The sequence below is a fragment of the Cavenderia fasciculata genome (genome assembly GCF_000203815.1).
Source record: "Cavenderia fasciculata unplaced genomic scaffold Scf_Dfasci-G-o-80e12.f1-5, whole genome shotgun sequence".
Lineage (NCBI taxonomy): Eukaryota > Evosea > Eumycetozoa > Acytosteliales > Cavenderiaceae > Cavenderia > Cavenderia fasciculata.
The window spans coordinates 1315733-1337164 of NW_004457735.1; the positions used below are offsets into that span (position 1 = coordinate 1315733).

General features: G+C 34.1%; 10 protein-coding genes across 10 annotated transcripts; 6 read left to right on the forward strand and 4 right to left on the reverse strand.

Moving 5' to 3' along the window:
- Positions 1-718: 718 nt before the first annotated feature.
- DFA_05345 (uncharacterized protein) lies at positions 719-3545 on the forward strand (the record flags this gene model as incomplete). The annotated part of the gene is given in 4 exon segments (XM_004361007.1): positions 719-886; positions 1272-1317; positions 3303-3388; positions 3408-3545. The coding sequence occupies 4 exon segments, from the start codon at positions 719-721 to the stop codon at positions 3543-3545; spliced, it is 438 nt and encodes a 145-aa protein (XP_004361064.1).
- Positions 3546-3853: 308 nt separating this feature from the next.
- On the forward strand, positions 3854-4711 carry DFA_05346 (uncharacterized protein; the record flags this gene model as incomplete). Its single annotated transcript, XM_004361008.1, has 1 exon — positions 3854-4711. One exon carries the CDS (start codon positions 3854-3856, stop codon positions 4709-4711), a length of 858 nt encoding a protein of 285 aa, XP_004361065.1.
- Positions 4712-4837: 126 nt separating this feature from the next.
- On the forward strand, positions 4838-6159 carry DFA_05347 (uncharacterized protein; the record flags this gene model as incomplete). The annotated part of the gene is made up of 3 exons (XM_004361009.1): positions 4838-4842; positions 4945-5080; positions 5248-6159. The coding sequence occupies 3 exons, from the start codon at positions 4838-4840 to the stop codon at positions 6157-6159; spliced, it is 1053 nt and encodes a 350-aa protein (XP_004361066.1).
- Positions 6160-6397: 238 nt separating this feature from the next.
- On the reverse strand, positions 6398-7384 carry DFA_05348 (uncharacterized protein; the record flags this gene model as incomplete). Its single annotated transcript, XM_004361010.1, has 1 exon — positions 6398-7384. One exon carries the CDS (start codon positions 7382-7384, stop codon positions 6398-6400), a length of 987 nt encoding a protein of 328 aa, XP_004361067.1.
- A 930-nt stretch (positions 7385-8314) lies between these two features.
- On the reverse strand, positions 8315-9653 carry DFA_05349 (uncharacterized protein; the record flags this gene model as incomplete). The annotated part of the gene is made up of 4 exons (XM_004361011.1): positions 8315-8430; positions 8539-8792; positions 8892-9432; positions 9533-9653. 4 exons carry the CDS (start codon positions 9651-9653, stop codon positions 8315-8317), a joined length of 1032 nt encoding a protein of 343 aa, XP_004361068.1.
- A 436-nt stretch (positions 9654-10089) lies between these two features.
- DFA_05350 (putative amino oxidase) lies at positions 10090-11558 on the forward strand (the record flags this gene model as incomplete). Its single annotated transcript, XM_004361012.1, has 3 exons — positions 10090-10332; positions 10414-10686; positions 10797-11558. 3 exons carry the CDS (start codon positions 10090-10092, stop codon positions 11556-11558), a joined length of 1278 nt encoding a protein of 425 aa, XP_004361069.1.
- A 261-nt stretch (positions 11559-11819) lies between these two features.
- DFA_05351 (glucose-methanol-choline oxidoreductase) lies at positions 11820-14725 on the reverse strand (the record flags this gene model as incomplete). Its single annotated transcript, XM_004361013.1, has 4 exons — positions 11820-12320; positions 12393-14067; positions 14145-14240; positions 14271-14725. 4 exons carry the CDS (start codon positions 14723-14725, stop codon positions 11820-11822), a joined length of 2727 nt encoding a protein of 908 aa, XP_004361070.1.
- Positions 14726-15591: 866 nt separating this feature from the next.
- On the forward strand, positions 15592-18348 carry nek4 (putative protein serine/threonine kinase; the record flags this gene model as incomplete). Its single annotated transcript, XM_004361014.1, has 3 exons — positions 15592-15915; positions 16007-16208; positions 16277-18348. 3 exons carry the CDS (start codon positions 15592-15594, stop codon positions 18346-18348), a joined length of 2598 nt encoding a protein of 865 aa, XP_004361071.1.
- A 259-nt stretch (positions 18349-18607) lies between these two features.
- On the forward strand, positions 18608-19185 carry pfdn6 (prefoldin beta-like domain containing protein; the record flags this gene model as incomplete). Its single annotated transcript, XM_004361015.1, has 3 exons — positions 18608-18689; positions 18787-18982; positions 19053-19185. The coding sequence occupies 3 exons, from the start codon at positions 18608-18610 to the stop codon at positions 19183-19185; spliced, it is 411 nt and encodes a 136-aa protein (XP_004361072.1).
- A 170-nt stretch (positions 19186-19355) lies between these two features.
- Positions 19356-21172, reverse strand: dnpep (aspartyl aminopeptidase; the record flags this gene model as incomplete). Its single annotated transcript, XM_004361016.1, is given in 3 exon segments — positions 19356-20540; positions 20620-21052; positions 21072-21172. The coding sequence occupies 3 exon segments, from the start codon at positions 21170-21172 to the stop codon at positions 19356-19358; spliced, it is 1719 nt and encodes a 572-aa protein (XP_004361073.1).
- Between the last annotated feature and the right edge of the window lie 260 nt (positions 21173-21432).

The following is a 21432-nucleotide window of genomic DNA, read 5'->3' on the forward strand; positions in this document are numbered from 1 at the left end:
CCTGTCTGTCTACACTACAGTGTGAGTAGTATGTGTCTGTTGAGATGATGATCAAAGCTAAGCTAAGGTGATTATCCTCCTCATCAATTAACAATCTCTAAATTGCAATCAAACAGTCGTAAGCGTTGAACAACGGCAATGCCTGTGATGAGGGCAAAGCCGCTGAACATCCCTTCAAATGCGTTGCGTTTTTCTTTGATTAATTTAAAAGAAGCGCCAAATCCCAGCAGATTCATATGAAAACGACCTTCCCATTCGTTATCTGATTCGGATGAACCGACGTTTCTTTCTTTAAATGGTTATACGAATAGCTTTGGTTTTTTGTACACCTCTGTTTGTTTGTGCAATGTCAATCAATGCAACCCGTTTCCCATCACCCATCAATTAAGATAATCTCGATTAACATAATCCAAGAGTGACCTTTGGCGATCGCCCACAATGTCAGATATTGGGGTGTGTTTGTTTTGATTGATTGATTGATAGGGAATAAAAAAGGAAACAAATAAAGATAAAGATAAAGTTTGAGTTGTATACACCCAAACCCAACAAATAATAAGATACATTTATAATATCGAATGATGATTACAGGTCATTTCTACCCCCCTGTCACTCGCACAACTTTAAAAATTAATTAAATTAAATTTTAGTTTAGTTTTATTGTGTTAAATAATCATATTCAAAAGACGAAAGATAAGAAGAAGAGAGAAGAAGAGAAAAGATGAATACATTTAATGAAAAGATAGATAGTGTAAAGAAGCAATTACAAGATACACCAATCAATACAGCAAAGATCATTAGCAATGTAGAGAGAATACATCAAGACCAATTCAAAACTTTTAGATCAACACAAGAAACTAATAATACTACTTCTGCTTCTTTAGAGTTTGTATCACAATCTAACAACACCTATATGTGATTACACTTTACTTATAATTTACCTTCAGTTTTTGTAACAATGAAGAATCACAATTGATTGATTGCTTAAAGACATCCCCATCAAAATGTAATGGTTTTGTTGAAGTTTATTCTAGTTGTATTTCACAATTCACTCGAGATTAAGGTGTAGAATGGATAGATTAGATAGAATAACTTGTACAATAAATATTTAAAGGAACTTCACCATCAAAAGGAAGAAGATCTTGCACATGTGGAAACGCAAACAAACACACAAACACAAACCAAATCTTGGAATCAAACAACCTCAAAGAAAGATGAGTGCGTAACTCTGTTGTTGCATTCATCATTCACATGAATACTAATACTATTATTAGTATTCATCATGTAAGTTGGTTGTACAATATGATAAAAAGTCAATCGGTAAATGCTATTGGTTGGTTGGTTGGTTGTGGGTTGGACCACTGACTGAATCGTCGTTATGATCATACATACACATACATACATACATACACATACATACATATATGTTCGCTGGAAATGACAACCCATTCAAAGCAATCGATTTTTGACCAGATACGGGAACATCAAAGACAATATCAACAAATATCCACCACCACCACCACCACCACCACTACCACCATCAAACAGACAGACAATCAATCAATCAACAAAACCAAACCAAAGAGCACCATTTGATATCAACATCAATTAGATAGGAAGCTCATTTCCGCTTTCTCTCTCTTATTACTCGAATTGGAATTCGCCAAACACAACATAATATCTCTAGAGAGATTGATGACTGACATGAATTTTGTGGAGAAGGAGGAAAGAGGAGGGTGTTGTATATTTTTGGACCTCCTAATATGTCTGTCCTCCTCACCCCTATATCGAGAACATACCATTTATTGGTATCTATTGATAATGATAGTGATAGTGTTCGTGGGTAAAACAGGCAAATACATCAAGTAGATGATGTCAATGCTTGCTGAGTGGTGGTAGTGGTGGTAGAGTTGGAAGTTGGACAACCAAATAGAGATTGGTGGTTGTGATCTGTTGATACTCACAAGTTTAACCCCAATTATTTAATTTTAGAACGTACGTGTTTGAATAAAAATCCAAACAGATAATTGAACAGACCAACTCAACCACTTCACCTACCACCATTCATATTAATTAAATGCATGCAACCATCAAACACCTACCACTTGCTTTTCACTCACACTTTTTTTTTTTTTGGATGCGATTTTCCAAACAAGGTAATTTCCTCCCTTCAATCCACCCTTATACGATTGTTCTTTTGGGTTATTGCTGCTGCTGCTGCTGTTGCAACAGTACTGCACTGGATTTATTTCTGCTGCTGTTGTTACCGCTGCTGCTGCTGCTGCTGTTGGTTGATTGGTGATCCTCCTCTTGATTTTATTATCCATCACTATCATCATCATCATCACTATCATCACTATCATCACTATCATCAAACCAATAACTAACAAACAATAACATAATATCCATTTCCATCCATCTGTGATTTGATCGTGATGGGTTTGGAAAGAATATCTACTTGACAACGCACTCTCACATACACCACGCACTCTCATTAAAAAAAAACTCTCAACATCAACTCACAACTCTTTGTTTGGTGGTCTGTTGCCAAATAAATCATCATCATTTTCGTATATCCCCAAATCAAATGATTTGATTGTTTAAATTAATCATAATTTATCACATATATATATTTATATTTGTTTTTCTCTTAATTCCAACAACAAAACTAATTTATTTTTCGCTGGCTGGATATTTTGTTGTCCGCCCGTCAGTCTGTCAGTCCAGTCAATCGTAAAAAAATATTAAATACAAATATCCATTCATTCATTCATCCATATCTATCCACCAATTCCATACTTGCACTTTTATCCCGAGTCTGCTCGGTTCCAGTAGTACACAATAATAATAATAATAATAATAATAATAGTAATAGTAATAATAATTTTATAATATATATATTGAAATTAAATCTCCAAAGAAACAAGAACCATAAGAACAAGAACTATAGAATATTTCTAAATAGGGTAATTATCAGTACTAGTACAAAACAACTTGTATTATTTTAGTCTTTTCCAATCGCGCCCACCTTTTCAAAAAAATCAAAAAAAATCCTACTCTAACCAATCATCATTCGGGACCAAGAGTTGTTTTGTGAACAGACACAACACACAGGTTGGCACTTTGCTTCTGCTCCTGCTGCTGAGATTAATCAAGATGATCAAACGGTAGACACTTTGTTTATTCTTTTCTTTTACTACTCCTACTACTGTGATTGTGTAATCAATCAATGTTTGTTTAGAAGAGTAATCATTTTTCATTGAGCCCAACACACACACCCCTGCTCTCCTCCTCTTACATATTAGCTGAATCAAAAACAAAAAGACACAACACCACACGATCAGATACATCAGCAACAGACACAGTAGAGCATCCACAATCAACATCATCAGTAATACTATAATCATCAGAGTACTTTTTGTTGTTTCATTTCTTTTAAATACCATAGACCAAGACAAGACAAAGCAGTAGTTAGCAGCAAGACAACCAAGAAGATCTTCAATTTCGTTTATTGTGTGTCTGTGTCTATGTCTGTCACCGTTATTTAAATTCATATAGATAGAAGAGATGAATTAAAATCCCTTGTTTAGATTGTTTAATATATTTTTTCATTTAGATTTAAAAGAGAACAACTACACTACAACAACTCTCTGTTCTCCTTATTTATTTATATATATATACTATTTAGTATTTATAATTTGTTTATTATATTGTAATTATTGTACATTCAATTAACGACCATCATATTATTATTATTATTATTCCTATATATTAGATATACATATACATATCATACCTCCTCCTCGATTTCTTTTTTTCTACATCAATCCAAAAATAAATATATACATAAACTACAATGATTGCACAAACTCATGGACAACATGTAGTTGGATCACCAATACATCAACAACAACAACAACAACAACAACAACAACAACAACAACACCAACATCAACAACAACAACAATATTTACATCAACAACAAATGTATCAACAACATTTGAAACAACAACAACAACAACAACAACAACTTCAAATGCACCATCAACAGCAACAACAACATCATCAACAACATCAACACCAACAACACCAACTTCAACAACAATCATCATCATTTGTTGATCAAGCACAAAAGAATGAATTCCAAACAAATCCAAACCAAATCAATATTAATAATAATAATAATCATTTACAACAACAACAACAACAACAACAATCGAATGAAGAGGCAAAACAAAACAAATCAAATGATAACAATAACAACAAGGACAAAGAAATAATAATTCATGAATCAACAAAAATCAAGGAAGAAGTAACAAACAATCAAAATAGTAATAATAATAGTTATAATAATTCCACACCGGGTAGTAATAGTGTAATACCAACTCAACCATATCTAACACCTTCATTATTATCATCAAACTATCCACCATCGGGAGGTAATAATAATGGTGGACCAGAAGAATACAATTGGATTTTGTCATTTTTAGATATAGATAATTCAACTAGTACTCTGGATAATCAACAACAACCACCACCACCACAACCTACACAACCTACACAACCAAATCAGGCAACAACCACCACCACCAACACCAACACCACAGCACCATCCACATCATCATCATCATCATCATCAACATCAAATGGTCAAGAAAATAATCCAACATCAATAACCAGTTCCACTCCATCCTCTCAAACTTCAACCACCTAAAATCCAATCCACCATTGAATAAAATATCATCATCTTTTATAAATTACTAAATAATCTTGCTTTTGTTTGATTCTATTTGGAATGCCTGACAAACAGTCATGGAACCAATGTTTAGGCTAAAAAGCAATGTTGTTTGTTTTCTATTTGTATATGTATTATATTATATTAACGAGTATACTTACTGACTGCTAATTGATTTGATTACTTTTACCTTTTAATGTTTATATTAATAGAGAAAAGAAAAAGAAAAAGAAAAAAAAGAATAAGAAGAAAAAAAGGTTAGGTACACCTTATGTTGAACCTGGTACTATAGTTGAAGGTGTAAATGATGAACACAACTACACTTATGACTATGGAAATGTTGTGGATGTATAAAAGGTTGATACTGAAAAGAATTGGACCGAAGAAACTCTGGGACAATACTTAAAGGACGCTGGTTTTGTAAGAGGTTGAGGCGTTACTGGTACACACAAAGATGATCTCATGCCAATCTATGTTTTGCAAGGAGGCTATATGTAGAGGTTTCAAAATATGAGCCTCCCGATGAAGAAGATGATATGCGTATGCTCAAGGTTACGGGTAATCCTGCTGCCGACTTTACCCGAGCCTATTCTGTGATTGGGTCACCCTTTTCTGAAATGTGGAAATTGGTTCTACCACCGTCGTTTGTGACGATGCAAGCGTTGCTTGTAGTGGCGTCGTACGTGTTGAAGTTCCCTGGCTACGGCCGTGGCACTTTGCCCAATACTGTCAAGCATGTGCTCGTCAAGATGATCCGCGAGGTTCCACGTCTCTTCCCCGACCTCGGTATCAAGATTCGGTACTTTCACAACAAGTACTATGGTCTTGGCGACCAACAACGAACGGTGAAATGGGATCTTGCCAAGATGAGCCAGTATCTACAAGGCAACAGCATCAGACAGTACTCGACCACTCGGTACTCGGATACCCAAGACAGCCACGATTGCTGCATTGCGATATGCAAGGCTATCATGGGTGCCATCATCATGAAGAATAATCAGAGCATCTATACAGAGGAACAGGTCAAGCAGTTGTTGGAACAAGAAGAGACGAGTGTCGAGGCGGCATTGGACCAGATGGGACGTATGGGGTTGCCCCACTGGAGAACGCTGTCTGATTATGTGCTGCATATGCGAATGTATGTGCTCGTTGTAACTCTCATGGCATTCCAGTCTGGCGTAAAGAACTATGTTTCTCCGGTATTGATCGATGGTCTTCAGACAGAGATTCTCGATACTTTGGAGTTTGCCCATTTCCAATTTGACCAAGACATGCAAACTACATTCAACAAATTTTATAGGGAAATATTCCATGATACCAAAAGTCACGAGAAAGCAAAAGTCATGTTTAACATGATGCAAACTCTAAACCTTGACTTTGACAATATCCCAAACATGGAAAAATTAAAACAATTATTCTCCAAATAAATAATATACAAAAAAAGAAATTAAGAAATAAAGGTGGCTATCGACTCACCAAAGAGCAAACAGGAAGATATATAATTAAAAAAAAGACATCAACATATTAATTAAAGATCATAACAACAACAACAACTTTATGAATGTGCAATTTAAGACGAATAAAGAAGACAAGTATTGTAGGTGTTTAGAAAAAAAAAAAAGTACACTACTTTTTTTTTTTTTTTGTTATTTAATATTTATTAATTTAAATATCGGTAAAGGTAACGGTAGCATTGCCGTTTGGTAAAAGGTTCTTCTTCATTTGATACATTCTTTCATCGGCACATTTAATCAACTTGTCGGTTTGAGTTGATTGTGATTTGTTGAACACAACACCTCCAAAGGAAAGAGTTACTATGATTGAGGTGGAGTTGTTGAGTTGGACAGTGTCGCATTGGACACTTGAGAGGTAGCTGGAAATGAATTGGTCAGCTTGTGTGTTTGATTCTACATTGCGCTTGACAATGAGGAATTCATCGCCAGAAAGGCGGACTGGGAGAACTGACTCGTCGGCGAATTGTTGGAAACGATCGGCAACTGATCTGAGGACAACGTCACCATTGTCGTGTCCATGGGTATCGTTGATTTGTTTGAATTTGTTGAGATCGATAAAGTAGATTGAGCATTGTTCAGATGAAGACTTGGCACAAAACTTTTGGATCTTGTTGTTGAGGTGGTATCTATTTTGGAGACCAGTGAGTGCATCGTGGGTCAAGGTATTCTTGAGCTTCTTGAGTTGTTGTTTCTCTTGGCTGTTGTCAATCATGATTCCTTGGAAGACATTGGTCGAAGCATCATACTTTCCAGTAAGACGGTAATAGGAAGAGCAGCTCTTGCTCTTGATTTGAACGTCACTTGGTGAAAATTGATTCATTGATGAGATGATATTGTTTTGGAGGGTGATTGAGTCGATGAGATATGATTGACAGAATTGTTCAAGTGATACTGAACTATTATTGGTTTTAACAATACGATTGTTAAAGTTGATTTCTAAAATACTGATTGATTGATTGGATGAAAGTATTTCCATAAAGCGACTTGATGACTTCTTGTCACGCTTTTGGATGGTATATAAGAAAACAATGATACAAAAGGCAATGTAGAAATAGTTGGTTGGGAATAGTGTGGTTGGGAATCTATCCAAAGATTGTCTTTGGATGAGTTGATTAAAGTTGATAATTTCAATTGCCATTTTTTAATATTGTGTATGGTAGTTGTTGTGAATTTAATTATTAAATTGTTGATTGTTTGATTTGTGATTTAAATAATGAATCGAAAGTTGCTCTATTTATACTAAACGGTTGCACTGTAAAAGGAAAGATGAACAATTTAATATTTAACTCAATTATTGGTGCGAACTGATCATTTTACCTATTTTGAACATCTTCTAGTTTTGGGTAATGATAATACTCCAATGATTACCATTTTAAAGCAACTACTCGCTTTGGTAAATGATAATATTCCAGTGATTACCATTTTTATACTTAGGTTTTATGTTTGATCAAGAAGAGAGCAACCGAACATTGTACTTTGTTTTTGATCATTATCTGTGCGAGAATGAAACAATATCCATATCTGTAGTGATTGATAACAATGATCGAATGAATTGTGTAGTTTGAAATGATCTCTTACATATGCCTGATGATGGTGATCCCTTTACTCAAAAGTTGTCACCAACGACTCGACTTTGATGATCACCATTTGATAACAACCATGATGATCAAAATTTTAAACAATGAATGAACGATTAGTTGTGTTTTAAAACAATACCCACCATTCTTAAAATGGGAATATTAATAGTGATCATTTTTTGTTTTAGCAAAATGGTTTGTGTGGTTCAAAATTAAAAGGTGTTTTAGGATAGAGTTGCTTATTTTGGTACTGTCGAATCACAATAGATCTTTTAACCTATACTTGCTCTGACTTTCAACCATCTTGATGAATCAAATATTCTATTATACCAACCGCTTTTACAAGTTGTTATTATTCCTGCCTTCCTTCATCCTACAATGAGATTATTTTAATTCATCAATATAATTATTTCCATTGCTGAATGACTTTAATATGTATTTAGTAATTCTCTTAGCAATCATTTGACTTTAACAATTAATCTTTAATTTATTTAAGCTTGGTAAAAAACTGGAAGAGAGGGGACGATTCTTGCAAGTCCAAATAATTGATCAGACGCACTCTCTTGCGTTGTTGGTATTGATACTTTACACATCTCTGAATGATAGTCTTGTAAAAATGATTCTCGTTCCACAAAAGTAAATGTTTCTGATCCAAACTGAATCATGTATTGTATAGTGTCATGAAATCCAGTAAGGGGAGGAACTCGATAACTACCTTCAGGAGGTTTGTAAAAACTAATATCAAATTCACCATCCTCATTCCTTTTGACAATTACCATTGTTAGATGGTCTGGTGTTGAACTGAATTTTAAAAATGCAAATGATCTATTATTCTTTTGTTGATTATTATTATTATTATTATTATTATTATTCAATTCCATAAACTTGGGAATATAAACTTCTCTAATGTATGGATCTTGTTCGACAGGATAATGTCCTCTTGGGAAATTTTTAAAAGGACAAATATATCTATATAGAAATGAATAGTAGTAGATTAGGTTAGGTTAAGTTTGATACTCAAACAAATAAATAAATAAATAAATAAATAATACTAATTTAAATATTTACCCTTTTGTATAAAGTAGACTTCTTTTTTTAGACCTTTTGATAAATTGTCTAAGAGGCTTTTCCTCCAGAGCGCACAAGTCTTTAAAACTAACTGGTACTTGTGGACAATGTGGAATGTATGAGTTGAATGTTTCCAAAAATGATTTGAGTGGTGTGAAAACTATTCTACCTTTAGGGTCTCTTGAAGCTATAAAATAGGTGTTTGGTTTCTTTGACTCTAAATCTGTGAGGTTTTGAAAGATAACCTTTGGTTTTCCTTTGCTGGCTCTCTCTTTTCCTTCATGTTGATCGTAGAGAATACCAGCTACGTTGAGTCCAGTTTTTAAAGATACCCTGAAATAGATAAATATCTTTCTTTCTCCAACCGAGCTGACCATGAGTGACACACTTGCTCTGATAGCCTCTTTGATGAGTTGCTCTTGATCTCCTACACACCAAAAATAATCATTCAACCATAAAAATTGTACTCTAGGTTTCTTGAACCAACTCTTTATCATTTTCAATTTCTGTATATCATCTTGGATGAGTGAAAGTTTGATATCTTTAAAAAATCAAATCATTAATGTTAGGAGTTAAGGAATGTAAAGGAGCCATCATCAATGATCATGCATTGCGTAGGTAGGTAGGTAGGTACAACTTACTATTTTTATCTTCTTGTGTAAATGGTCTTAAATGACGAAACCAAGGATTATCTATAAAATCTGTACTTGGTGCTGAACTCTGTGGATGCAGTTGTTTGTATTTTGGATCTATTGCTTGCATTTGTTAGTTATTGGAACTATATATATATATTTAATATTATTATTATTATTATTGTGAAGAAAGGATAATCTTATAATATTGAGTATGTTTATTTAATAACCATAATGATTATTCATCGATTCCCCTTCTCTCTCTCCCTCATCATTCCTGGGAAGGTGTGAGGAGTGGTGGTTGTGTGCGTGTGTGTGTGTTATCTTTTAAACCATCTCTTCTTCTTTTTTTAATTAAACCAATGAAACTAATTTGATAAACCTTGTCTACCAACCTAATCACTCGAACTGACAAGCTGACTCTTCGTTGTATGATTTTAACAAAAAACAATAAAATAAATGAACAGCAACGAAGTGTTGTCCGTCAATCATTTGAGTAATAAATAACATAGTACTCAACAACATATTTACTATATAGATAGTTATAAATATATATATATTACGAAATGGGAAAGATATATGATACATTAATCATTGGTTCAGGGGTCAGTGGATTGTACAGTGCAAAGTTACTAAAAGAGAAGGGATTCAGAGTAGCTGTACTCGAAGCAGACTCTATCGTCGGTGGCAGAACTAGACAAAACACAACATTTACTCAATGGCCTGTAGAGTTGGGTGGTGAAATGATCCATGGTCAAGATACTCTCTACTATGAACTCGCTAAACAAAATGGTTGGGAAATATTTGAAGTAAGTAGAGACACATCTACATCTCTTTCCCCCTCATCACTCTCTATTTTGATTACTAATATTATTTATTCAAATCTTTAGGTATTTGAAGAAGATTTATTTACATCGAAAAGAAAGAGTACCTATTTCTACCTTGGAAGGGAAAGAAAGTTGGTTGGGCCAGATCAAGTTGACAAGGACATGGAAAAGTTGTTTGGTGAATTAACCTCTCTATCAGAGGTACCTAATCCACCAAAGAATGAAAACCTATTACAACATCTTGTTAGTAGAGGTGTCCCCTTTAGAATGCTTGGTTTGGCTGATGCTGTCTATTCAAAGACTTGGGGTACCAACCTTGATAGAATTGGTTTAAAGGTAAAGAGAAAAAGAAAAGAGAATAGAGAAGAGGAAGAGGAGAGGGGAATGAATCAAATTTAAACTAACTAATGATTTGATTGATTGTTATTTAATTTCTTTCTTTTTAGCAAGCAGGAATTGAAGATAAAAAGTATCACAAGATACCAAAGAATTTCAAGTTACAAGGATCATCCAAAGTATTGGTAGAATGGTTATCAAATGGATTGGATATACATACTAATAGTAAGGTGGTCATGATTGATTCATCTAATCAAGATTCATTGACTCGTGTAGAATTGCAAAATGGAGAGACTATTCTTGCTAAAAAGGTTATTGTCACTGTACCACTTGCCATTCTTAAGCGTGGTGATATCAAGTTTGAACCATCTCTACCAAAGGAGAAACAAGAGGCTATTCGTATCATGCAAATGGACGGTGGTATGAAGATTATTGCCAAGTTTAGTCACAAGTTTTGGACACATACAACCAGAGTATCTCCAGGCACCAATGTAGAGTTGGTATTGTGTGGTGACAGCACCGTACCACAAATCTGGATGGATGGTGCACCATGTCGTCATGTTCCCAAGGGAGAGCAACCAGAATACGTATGTGTTGGTTTCATCACTGGCGATCAAGCCATCTCCTTTGCTGCATTGTCAGAGAAACAACAAATCCGTGTCTTCCTCGAACAGTTGGATGCAATGTTTGGTGATGTCACCAACCAATTCACACCAGCCTCCAAATGCTACATTTCACACATTGTATTTGATTGGCAAAAGCAACCATTTGTAAGTGGTGCCTATGCATTCCCATGTACCATTCCAAAAGATTCTTTTATTGATTCTTCTCCAAATATCATTTTATCAAATGTAATTATACAGAATATATAAATATAGAACCAACCATTCATATATTGATTCAATATACCAACTAACTACATTGATTTATTAATTAATTTTAGAGTGTAAATAATAAATTATATTTTGGTGGAGAAGCAACAGCAATTGATTATGAAATGGGTACTATTAATGGTGCACTTCATACTGGTGTAAGAGTTGCCAAGCAAGTTGAATCTGATTTCAAGAATTTATTATCAAAGTTTTAAATAAATAAATAAATATTTAATTACAATTTTATTATTACTATTAATATTATTCTTGAGTTCTTGAAATTGGTAGGTCTACAACGTTATTATTACTAATATCGTTTTCACTTATTTCATATGTTATTTCAATCGATCCACCTCCTGCTACATCTCCACTATTTTTACGACCTGGCTTATTATTTAAAGGTGATGAATTAGTGGTTGTAGTTGTACTTGTACTTGTTGTAGTAGTACTGGTTGTTGCAATATCTGTTGTATTAATATTCATATTCATATTATTATTCGTAGTATTATTAATTTTAGCAATATTATCTTTTGATGGTGGTGGATATAATTTAAGAATAGATTGTGCAATTTGATAAGATACAGCATAAATGGTAATCATTGGATTGACACCAACTGCAGATGGAAGTACTGATCCATCAGCAATAAACAATTTCTTCATATCCCATGATTCTCCATTTTCATTGACCACTGAATTATTTTTATTTGATCCCATTCTACAACTTCCCATTTGATGTGCACTTAATACTGCTTGTTTATTTGGCTAACAAAATAAATAAATAAATAAATGTTTTAGTATTAAAATATTTAATAATTATTAAATTATATTATTTACCTTATATTTTGTTGATTTCAAATTTTTAATATATGATTCAAGATTTTCACTATCTACAATAGTTGTACCTGCAATGGGAACACTAAATTTCTTGGCACCGGCAGCTACCAATGCTCGGATGGCTCCTTCAACACCTGGAAGGAGGTTTTTATAATCTTCGTCGGAAAGATTATAGACAATCTTTGGTGATCGGTGATCCTTGTCCAGTTTGATTTTGCCTGGGTTCTTGTCACGTAGGATGGGAATGATACAAGACCAAGTCTTGACGTTGTAGAGATGCTCTTTGAGCATAGAAGACGAGTCCCAGAGATAGCTGACAATCATAGACACGACACCAAGATGGGCGTTGGGTGTTTCGAGGATGGTACCGTATTTGCCTTGGAACTCTCGCGAGATGACCGACATGGGAACACCCTTCCAAATTTCGACGGCTTCCTTTTCAAAAATACCGACCGCTGGAAGGACTGGGTGAAGATAGAGTGTCTTTCCGATATTTGGATTGGAAAGACCTGATCGCAATAGGAGAGCGGGTGTGTGAATGGCGCCGGCCGAGCTGACGATAATATCGCATTTAATAAACACTCTGTGACGTTCGCCATCGGGGTGTGTGACAATGGCGACGACACCGTGTGCTGTGGGTGAGGTTGGCACTTGTCCACCCTTGGGGACGGTGCTTGTAATCTCCATCGCTTCGCAATGGACGATAATCTTGGCGCCATTGAGACACGCGTCTTCGAGATAGGTAATCATTGAACTCTGCTTGGAACGTGATCTGCATCCCATCGAGCAGTACCCACACTGACTCGTATCACATCCCTTTACGTTACGAGCAATGACGTCGCTGTCATAGTTTAGCTCGTCAAGTGCGCGTTGAAGAATATCGTTTGGTTTGTTGTGTACACTTTCATTCTTGTTGACGTTTAATCGCGCAGACACCTTGTCCAATGCATCGTTGAAACTTATCTTTTCAAATGTGTTGGGACAGTCTTTACGCCAATCGTCGAGTACGTGTTCGGGCGTCTTAATGGAAGCCGCCCAGTTGACCGTCGTCCCACCTCCCACGCAGCTGCCAGCCAACACATTGACACTAATGTCCTCTGACACGAGCGATGCAGCTTGTTCGTACAGCAGCGGATATGCCTCTGCCTCTTTCCAAGTCATAGCATTGGGTGACAGATACGACCCCTTTTCAAGGATAATCACATTGTATCCAGCCTCGGCCAAGATAGCCGCTGTCACACCACCTCCAGCACCGCTGCCAATCACCACCACATCGGTCTTTAGCGACTGCTCGCTGCTTATATTAATAAATGACAATCTCTCCTTTGTCGGGATCTGCTCGGGTGGTGGAGGAAGTGGATAATCCAACAACTCCCAGTTTGGATTAACGCCATTCGAGTTGAGAGACATTAAAAAGAGAGAACATGTCAATGGCGCAACCGCACGGTATGCCTGTCTCCTCAATGGATTGACAGACGTCTTCATCATTGCCAATATCTTTTGTCTCTTTTCAAATGACAGACTTGTAAAACTAGAAAATGTACCAGTTAAAATAAAGCCCGGTCCACTCGAAGACATTAAATACAATAGTTTCTTTAAATCATCTATTTGTGTTCTAGTTTTTGATACAACCAATCTAAGGAATAATGTTGGTATATCTAAATCTGATGCTTTTCTAAAATAAAATAAGAAGAAGAAGAAGTTAGTATAATCAATGTAGGTTGTTTGGATTAAAATGTATGTATGTGGTACCTCGAAAAGTATTCTTTTGCCAACGTCAGTTTTCTTTGGTCATTTGGATCGATTGAATTGATGATTGCTTCGATATCGTCGTCGCTCCCTATAATACTATCACAGATAATAGATAGAGTATTATACTCTTTCATTGTGAATATACCTCCTGATTCCATATGGAGATGTGAAGTTGTTGGATTCTTGGGTAAAGTATTGGTCGTCCTAGCATCATCTAGTTGGTGTTGGCTTGCTAAATCAACTGTATTCATATGATTTATATTATTATCGCCATTACTATATTGTTGTTTCTGTTGTTGTAGTTGTTGTTGTTGTAGTTGTTGTGTAGCAACCTCTGATACAGGAGTATCACTCATTTTAAAGAGTATAATAAAAATACAAACTATAAATAGAAATGTACCAAGTAACAATGTAACTAGTGGTACTATTGGTTGATTCTCAAATGATGTCGATGAGGATGATGTTGATATAGATACTGATAAAGATGATGATAATGAAGAGATAAAGTGGTTGATGGTAGAAATGATAGAACTATTATTATTATTATTATTACTACTGTAAATATCAAACAATAAATTCATATGTGATTGTTATTGTATTGTTATTATATTTGTATTTGTATTGTATTTGTGCTGTATTGTTGTTGTAGTAAAGGTGTCGGAGCAATAAAAGTTAATTAAATTAAAGAAACGGGACCGTTGGTTGGTTGAGTGAACAAGGATCCTTTCTAGAATTTGAAAAAATCTATTTTCTACTTGTCCAAAAATAAATAAATAAATAAAGTTAGCAATATAATAATAAATTATCCTATCTTTTCATAAATAAAAAATAGATAAATGTATTATCCAATATTTTAATGACCGGTCATTAAAATGTAATATTGATAGAGTTTGAAGAAAAAGTATTTAATTTAATAATTCGATTAAAGTGCCAAGCTAATGATTGACAATATATTTTTATAAATATATTTTTATTTATTTAAATTGTCGAATTTATCTATCTTGAGATGAATTCAATTAAATGATTCTAGATTATTCGAAGATTTATAAAGCTTACCCTAAATGCAAACCCCTTCGCCACCACAATATTATAATATAAAAAAAAAATAATAAAATCATCAAACATTGTGATTGTGTGACTTTTGTTTATTTATTTGTTTTTCTTATCTTTGTTTATCTATCTTGTCTATCTATTATCTATTTATTCATTTGTATATATCATATCTATCATCAATCAATATTAATATTGTATCATTAAAAAGAAAGAAAGTAATACTACTTATCAACAAACTACGACAACTACAATCTAGATAATCAAACAAATATCATCGATCACAAGAAAGAAAGAAAGAAAGATACTATTTTGATGAAAGGAGGTTGTTCAACTTTTATTCATTGTCGATAACACATAACCCTATCATCATCTAAAAGATAGAAAAGAGAGAAAGATGGATAAATATACAACTGTCAAACAATTGGGTAGTGGATCTTATGGAGATGTGTTTCTTGTCAAGAATAGTATAGACAATAAGCAATATGTAATGAAAAAGATATTCTTAAAGGACAAGGAAGACTTTGACAACAAGACAAGAGCTCTAGACACTATATCAGAGGTCAAACTACTCTCTAATCTTCGACATCCAAACATTGTCGAATTCTATGAATCTTTTCAATCAGACAACCAACATATATGCATCATCATGGCCTATTGTGAAGGTGGTGATCTATTTTCAACTTTAAAAGCTAGAAACAAAGAGTATCTAGAGGAAAAGGTAAGAAGTCATTAGTTATACTTTTGGTATTATCAATAACCTATCACATATGACTGACAGAGATTTGACTTGCGTCTATTATTATTTATAGCAAATTCTTGATTGGTTTATTCAAATTGCATTGGCACTATTATATATGCATCAACAAAAAGTAATACATCGAGATTTAAAGACACAGAATGTATTTCTAACTAAGAGGAATATAGTAAAGATTGGTGATTTTGGAATTAGTAGAGTTTTGAGTAGTTCGATGGATCTCGCTAAAACAATGATTGGTACTCCTTATTATATGAGTATGCTAATAATACAATGAAATATCATAGTGTTGATCTCTAATCTATTCTCTCTTTCTTTTTTTTAGGTCCAGAGGTATTTGAAAATAAATCATATGATTATAAATCAGATGTTTGGTCATTGGGATGTTGTTTGTATGAAATGATAATGTTAAAACATGCATTTGATGCAAAGGAAATGCCAGCTTTAATATATCAGGTGTTAAAAGGTAACCCCGTACCGATTGTACAACAATACTCTGATAATCTTCGTCACCTAGTGTCGATATTGTTGGAAAAGAATCCTGCACAACGACCTTCGATTGCAGATATATTTCAAATGCCATTTATCAGAACTCATATGGAAAATGCTTTAAAATCATCATTTAAATCAAAGTCTCCTCCAACCTCTTCACCTCCAATATCATCTCCAAGTATGATAGGTAAACAACAAATATCATTTAGAGGTTTAATTAATTCAAAAGAACAACAACAACAACAGGCAAATAGACAACAACAGCAGGCAATAGAATCACCTCAACTACCACAATTACCTCAAATTCAAGATAATAGTGGAGGTAGCGGAAGGCCAAAAAGAAATAGTTTAAAGTTATCATCTTCAAAAATTAATCATCAACATCAACAACACCAACAACATCAACACCAACAACAACAACAACAACTATCACCTCAATTAAATAATAATAATAATAATAATTTGGATTCATCATCAGTTTTATTGGATCAACCTACACCTCCGTCACCAAAAAAGGATGGGTCTTTGCGACGAAGTAGACATGGTCAACAACATTATAATGTTGATCAAAATAGTAACCATCAAGAAGATCATCATATTAGTAATATTCCAAATATTAATATAAATAATAGTAATGGGAAAATACCTTTGGAACAATTCCAACAAATTAGTATAGAAGATAATAGTAATAATAATAATAATAATAATAATAATAATAGTGAATTGGAAGAAGATGATGATTTAATATTATCAATGGATACAGCTACTGGTAATAATATAAATAGATATTGTAAATACATAAATAATAATAGTAATAATAGTAATAATAGTAATAATAGTAATAATAGTAATAATAGTAATAATAGTAATAATAATCAAAATCAACAACAACAAAATAATTATTATAGTAATTATTTTAATAATTATTTAAATAATAGTAGTAATGGTAATTTAAATTTAAATTATATGATACAAAATGGTGGTGGACCGATTGGATCATCATTTAGAGAATGGCATCCAAGACCAAAGACTGCATCCTCTTCATCTGCTCTTGAACAAGAAAGAGAGAGAGACATGCAACCTTCAACCAATCTTTTCAGTCAACTAAAGGGACGTAGAGGTTCACTTGGATATGATCAACCAACTAGTTTTAGTCATGGAAATCTATTAAACATTGAAAAGGAAAGAAAGTTTTTAAAGGATTTAAAATCAAATAATAATAGTAATAGTAGTCCAAGTATTGGTAATAATAATAATAATAATAATAACCCAAATAACAACAATCCAGAAGGGATGAGAATATGGGAAAGAAGATTTATTAAATCGCCTGTTATATCCCAAGAATCACCAGAATTGGATGGGTATAATAATAACAACTATAATAATAATAATAATAATTTAGTGATTGGAGGTGGAAGAACCAATAGAAGTAGTAGTAATGGTGGAGATCCATATCTATATGAACCAACTACACCACCAGTCATATTTGATCTTCCAGCAAGACCAAAAACAAGTAATGGATTTAATAGTGGTAATTCCAATAGTGCACCAGCCTATTCGGGAGGATCATTGTTTAATCTAATGTCATCTTCATCTCAATCTACACCTTCCTCTTTATCAGAGGTAGATATTGATTCGCCTGTAACCAATATTGTACATCATAATCATCATCCCTATAATAATAATCAAAATAATCATAGTAATAATAATTATAGTAATAACTATCAACTACAACCTCCACAACAACAATACCATCATCACCATCAACATCATTTTAATTCATTAAAACTTAGTGTGAGTAGCCCTCAGTTGCCATACTATGAGAAACAAATGGTTAGGGAATTTAAAGAAACTCATTCCAAGCGTATGGAAGATCAACAAGACTCTGATCAAGTTATTCATTGACAACAAATAATAATATTATTATTATTTTCTCTGGATTAATTGAATTAACCCAACAACAATATATACTAATAGCACATTATAAAAATAATTAATAAATTATAACTTTATTTATTATATTATTTCTCCTCAAAAACAAGTATTTGTTCCCCAAAAAAAAACTATTTTCATCTTTTTTCGTGTTTGTAGTGACTTCATCATCAATTTAAAAGATATTCGTGTATAGAAACAAAGTAAAAAATATATAGATAGATAAGATAGAATGTCTAATCCACAAGCACAACTTCAAGTATTACAAGAACAATTAATAAAGGCTCGTGATGAGTTTCAAAAGCAAGAAAAAGGTAGATAGATAGGATTGAACGATGAATAGAAGAATGATTATAATGAAACAAAGAGGCATGCCTCTTTCTAACAAGGATCAATATAATATACATGTAGAGATTCAAAAGATACAACAAGCTAGAGCAACATTATTAACACAACAAAATGAAAATGAAATGGTAAAGAAAGAGTTTGATCTATTAGAAAAGGATGCCAATATATTCAAGTTGATCGGACCTGTATTATTTAAACAATCAAAAGAAGAAGCTGAAACTACTATCAATGCTAGATTAGACCTTATTTCAAAGAATCTGTAAATATACAAACTAGATAGAAATATAATAGATATATTAACAATTGATGATGCATCAATATATATTTAGTAAACAAGTTGAATCAAATTATAAAGATGTAGAAAAGAAAGCATTGGATCAACGTACAAAGATCTTTGAAACACAAGGAAAGATGAGATCTATAATGCAACCTCAACAACCTCAACAACCACAACAACAATAATCAACCACCAATACATAATATATAATCTATTTTTTAAAAGAAAGAAAGAAAGACATTTCATTGGTGATGACTATGATATAATGATTAATTGATATTTGATGGATGGAACATTTGGATTTATAATATAATATAGATAGGTAGATAGATAGATATACTCTTCTCTCTCTTGTTTATTCTAAATCAACTTTAATTGATTTATCAAGGATTGAAAATTGTTCAAAGAATTTCTGAATCAATTGGAAACCATAGGTGATATCGACAACACCGCAAGTCTCTCTGATACTGTGCATACTAAGTTGTGGATTGCCAATGTCGACGGTACGGATACCGTAGGAACCCGAGATGATGGGACCGATGGTGGAACCGCATGGCGAGTCGTTCTTGACGAGGAACTCTTGGACGGGGATACCGTTGCGCTTGGCCAACTCGAGGATGGTGAATGAGGTGGGACCAGTGGTAGCGTAACGGAGATTGGCATTGTACTTGATGACGGGACCCTTGTTGAGTTGTGGGCGATGGAGTGGTTCGTGGTGACCAGAGTAGTTGGGGTGGATGGCGTGGGCCATGTCGGCCGAGACGAGGAACGAACGACGCAACGACAAGTCGACGATCGTGTTGATGTCTTTGCCAGCTGGTACAAAGCAGTGGTTGACACGGGTGATAGTATCGGTGATGAGTGGGGCACAGGCACCTTGAGGCGAGCTCGATCCAACCTCTTCATTGTCAAAGAGGACGACTGACAAGACCGACTCTTCTTGCTTGATGTGTTCGTCAGAGACACGCAACAAACCTTCGATCGAGCAATACGACATGCACAAGTTATCCAAACGTGGCGAAAAGATGTATTCTTGGAGTGCACCACCGATGGCGGCTGGTTGAGTATCACAAATCGACAGGTCAAAGTTTTGAATATCATTGACTGAGCAGTGCAACTCTTTAGCGAGAATATCGAGGAGGATGGGATGATGCTTCTTGTTCTCGTAGTTTTCACCGTCGCCGTTGGTCAACTTGGCGTTGATCTGACTGGCAAGGATGGGTACAATATGGTTTTGTGCGTTGTATTTGAAGCCGTCCGAGTTGACACTACGGTCCAAATGGATGGCCAACGATGGAATACGCAAGATTGGACGCTTGACATGCACCAACTTTGACTCAAAGCTGCCATCGGCACCCTTGATAATGACACGACCGGCCACAGTCAAATCTCTATCAAACCAAGTGTACCAAAGACCACCACCATACGTCTCTACACCAACTTGTAAATAACCAGCACTCTCAACATTTGATACTGGACGTACCTTTAAATTTGGACTATCAGTATGAGCTGCTGCAATATTAAATCCATTTCCTCCATTCTACAAATATAACAAACAAATAAATAAATAAATAAATAAATAAATATTGATTATGTATAATATTATATTATATACATACAAACTTTCCACCAACAATAAATGCAGATACACATGATTGATTTCTGGTAAAGAAGTATTTTCCGTTTGGTTTAATATCCCATTCTTGCTTTTCAGACAATTGAATGAAACCCTTTTGCTTGAGCATCTCTGCTACTTGAGAAGTGGCATGATAAGGAGATGGAGCACTATCGATAAAATTGACAAATTGTCTTGCTTGTGGAATGAATGGATCCATCTTTTCTTGTAGTGCTTTGATAGTTGTTGTTGTTGTAGTTTTAGTACTGCTGTTTGATTTAAATCGAAGATTATTATTATTTAATAATCTATCTTGAAGTAATAATGAACTTGTTGTTTTGTTATTACTTGTGGTGTTGTAGTTGTTGTTGTTGATAACAAATGAGGAAGATATGAATCGGTATGAAGAGATACTGTTGCTTGTACTACTACTACTGCTAATTAATCTATAAACACTATGACGAGAGTGCTTTAACATCAAAAGAAGAAGAATAAGAAGAAGAAGAAATGTGGATTCGAGTTTGAATTGTCAACTTGAAGGAAAACCATCTGATCATGCTACCCCACAATTAAAATTAATTTTTTTTTACTTTCATCTACTTTGGGATGAATGAACTTCCTTCATAATTAGAATTCCTTCATTATTAAATTTACATCACCCTTCGACCTTCGATTATCAAAGGTTGGTAACTCTCTCTTTTATTAGCAACCTTCTTTTGTAACAATCAAATTTCATTGGTCAACCATACCCCAATCTCGCAAACCAAGAGGGTGGTGATCTGAAGAGTGATAGATCAATGAAATTTCACTCTAAATC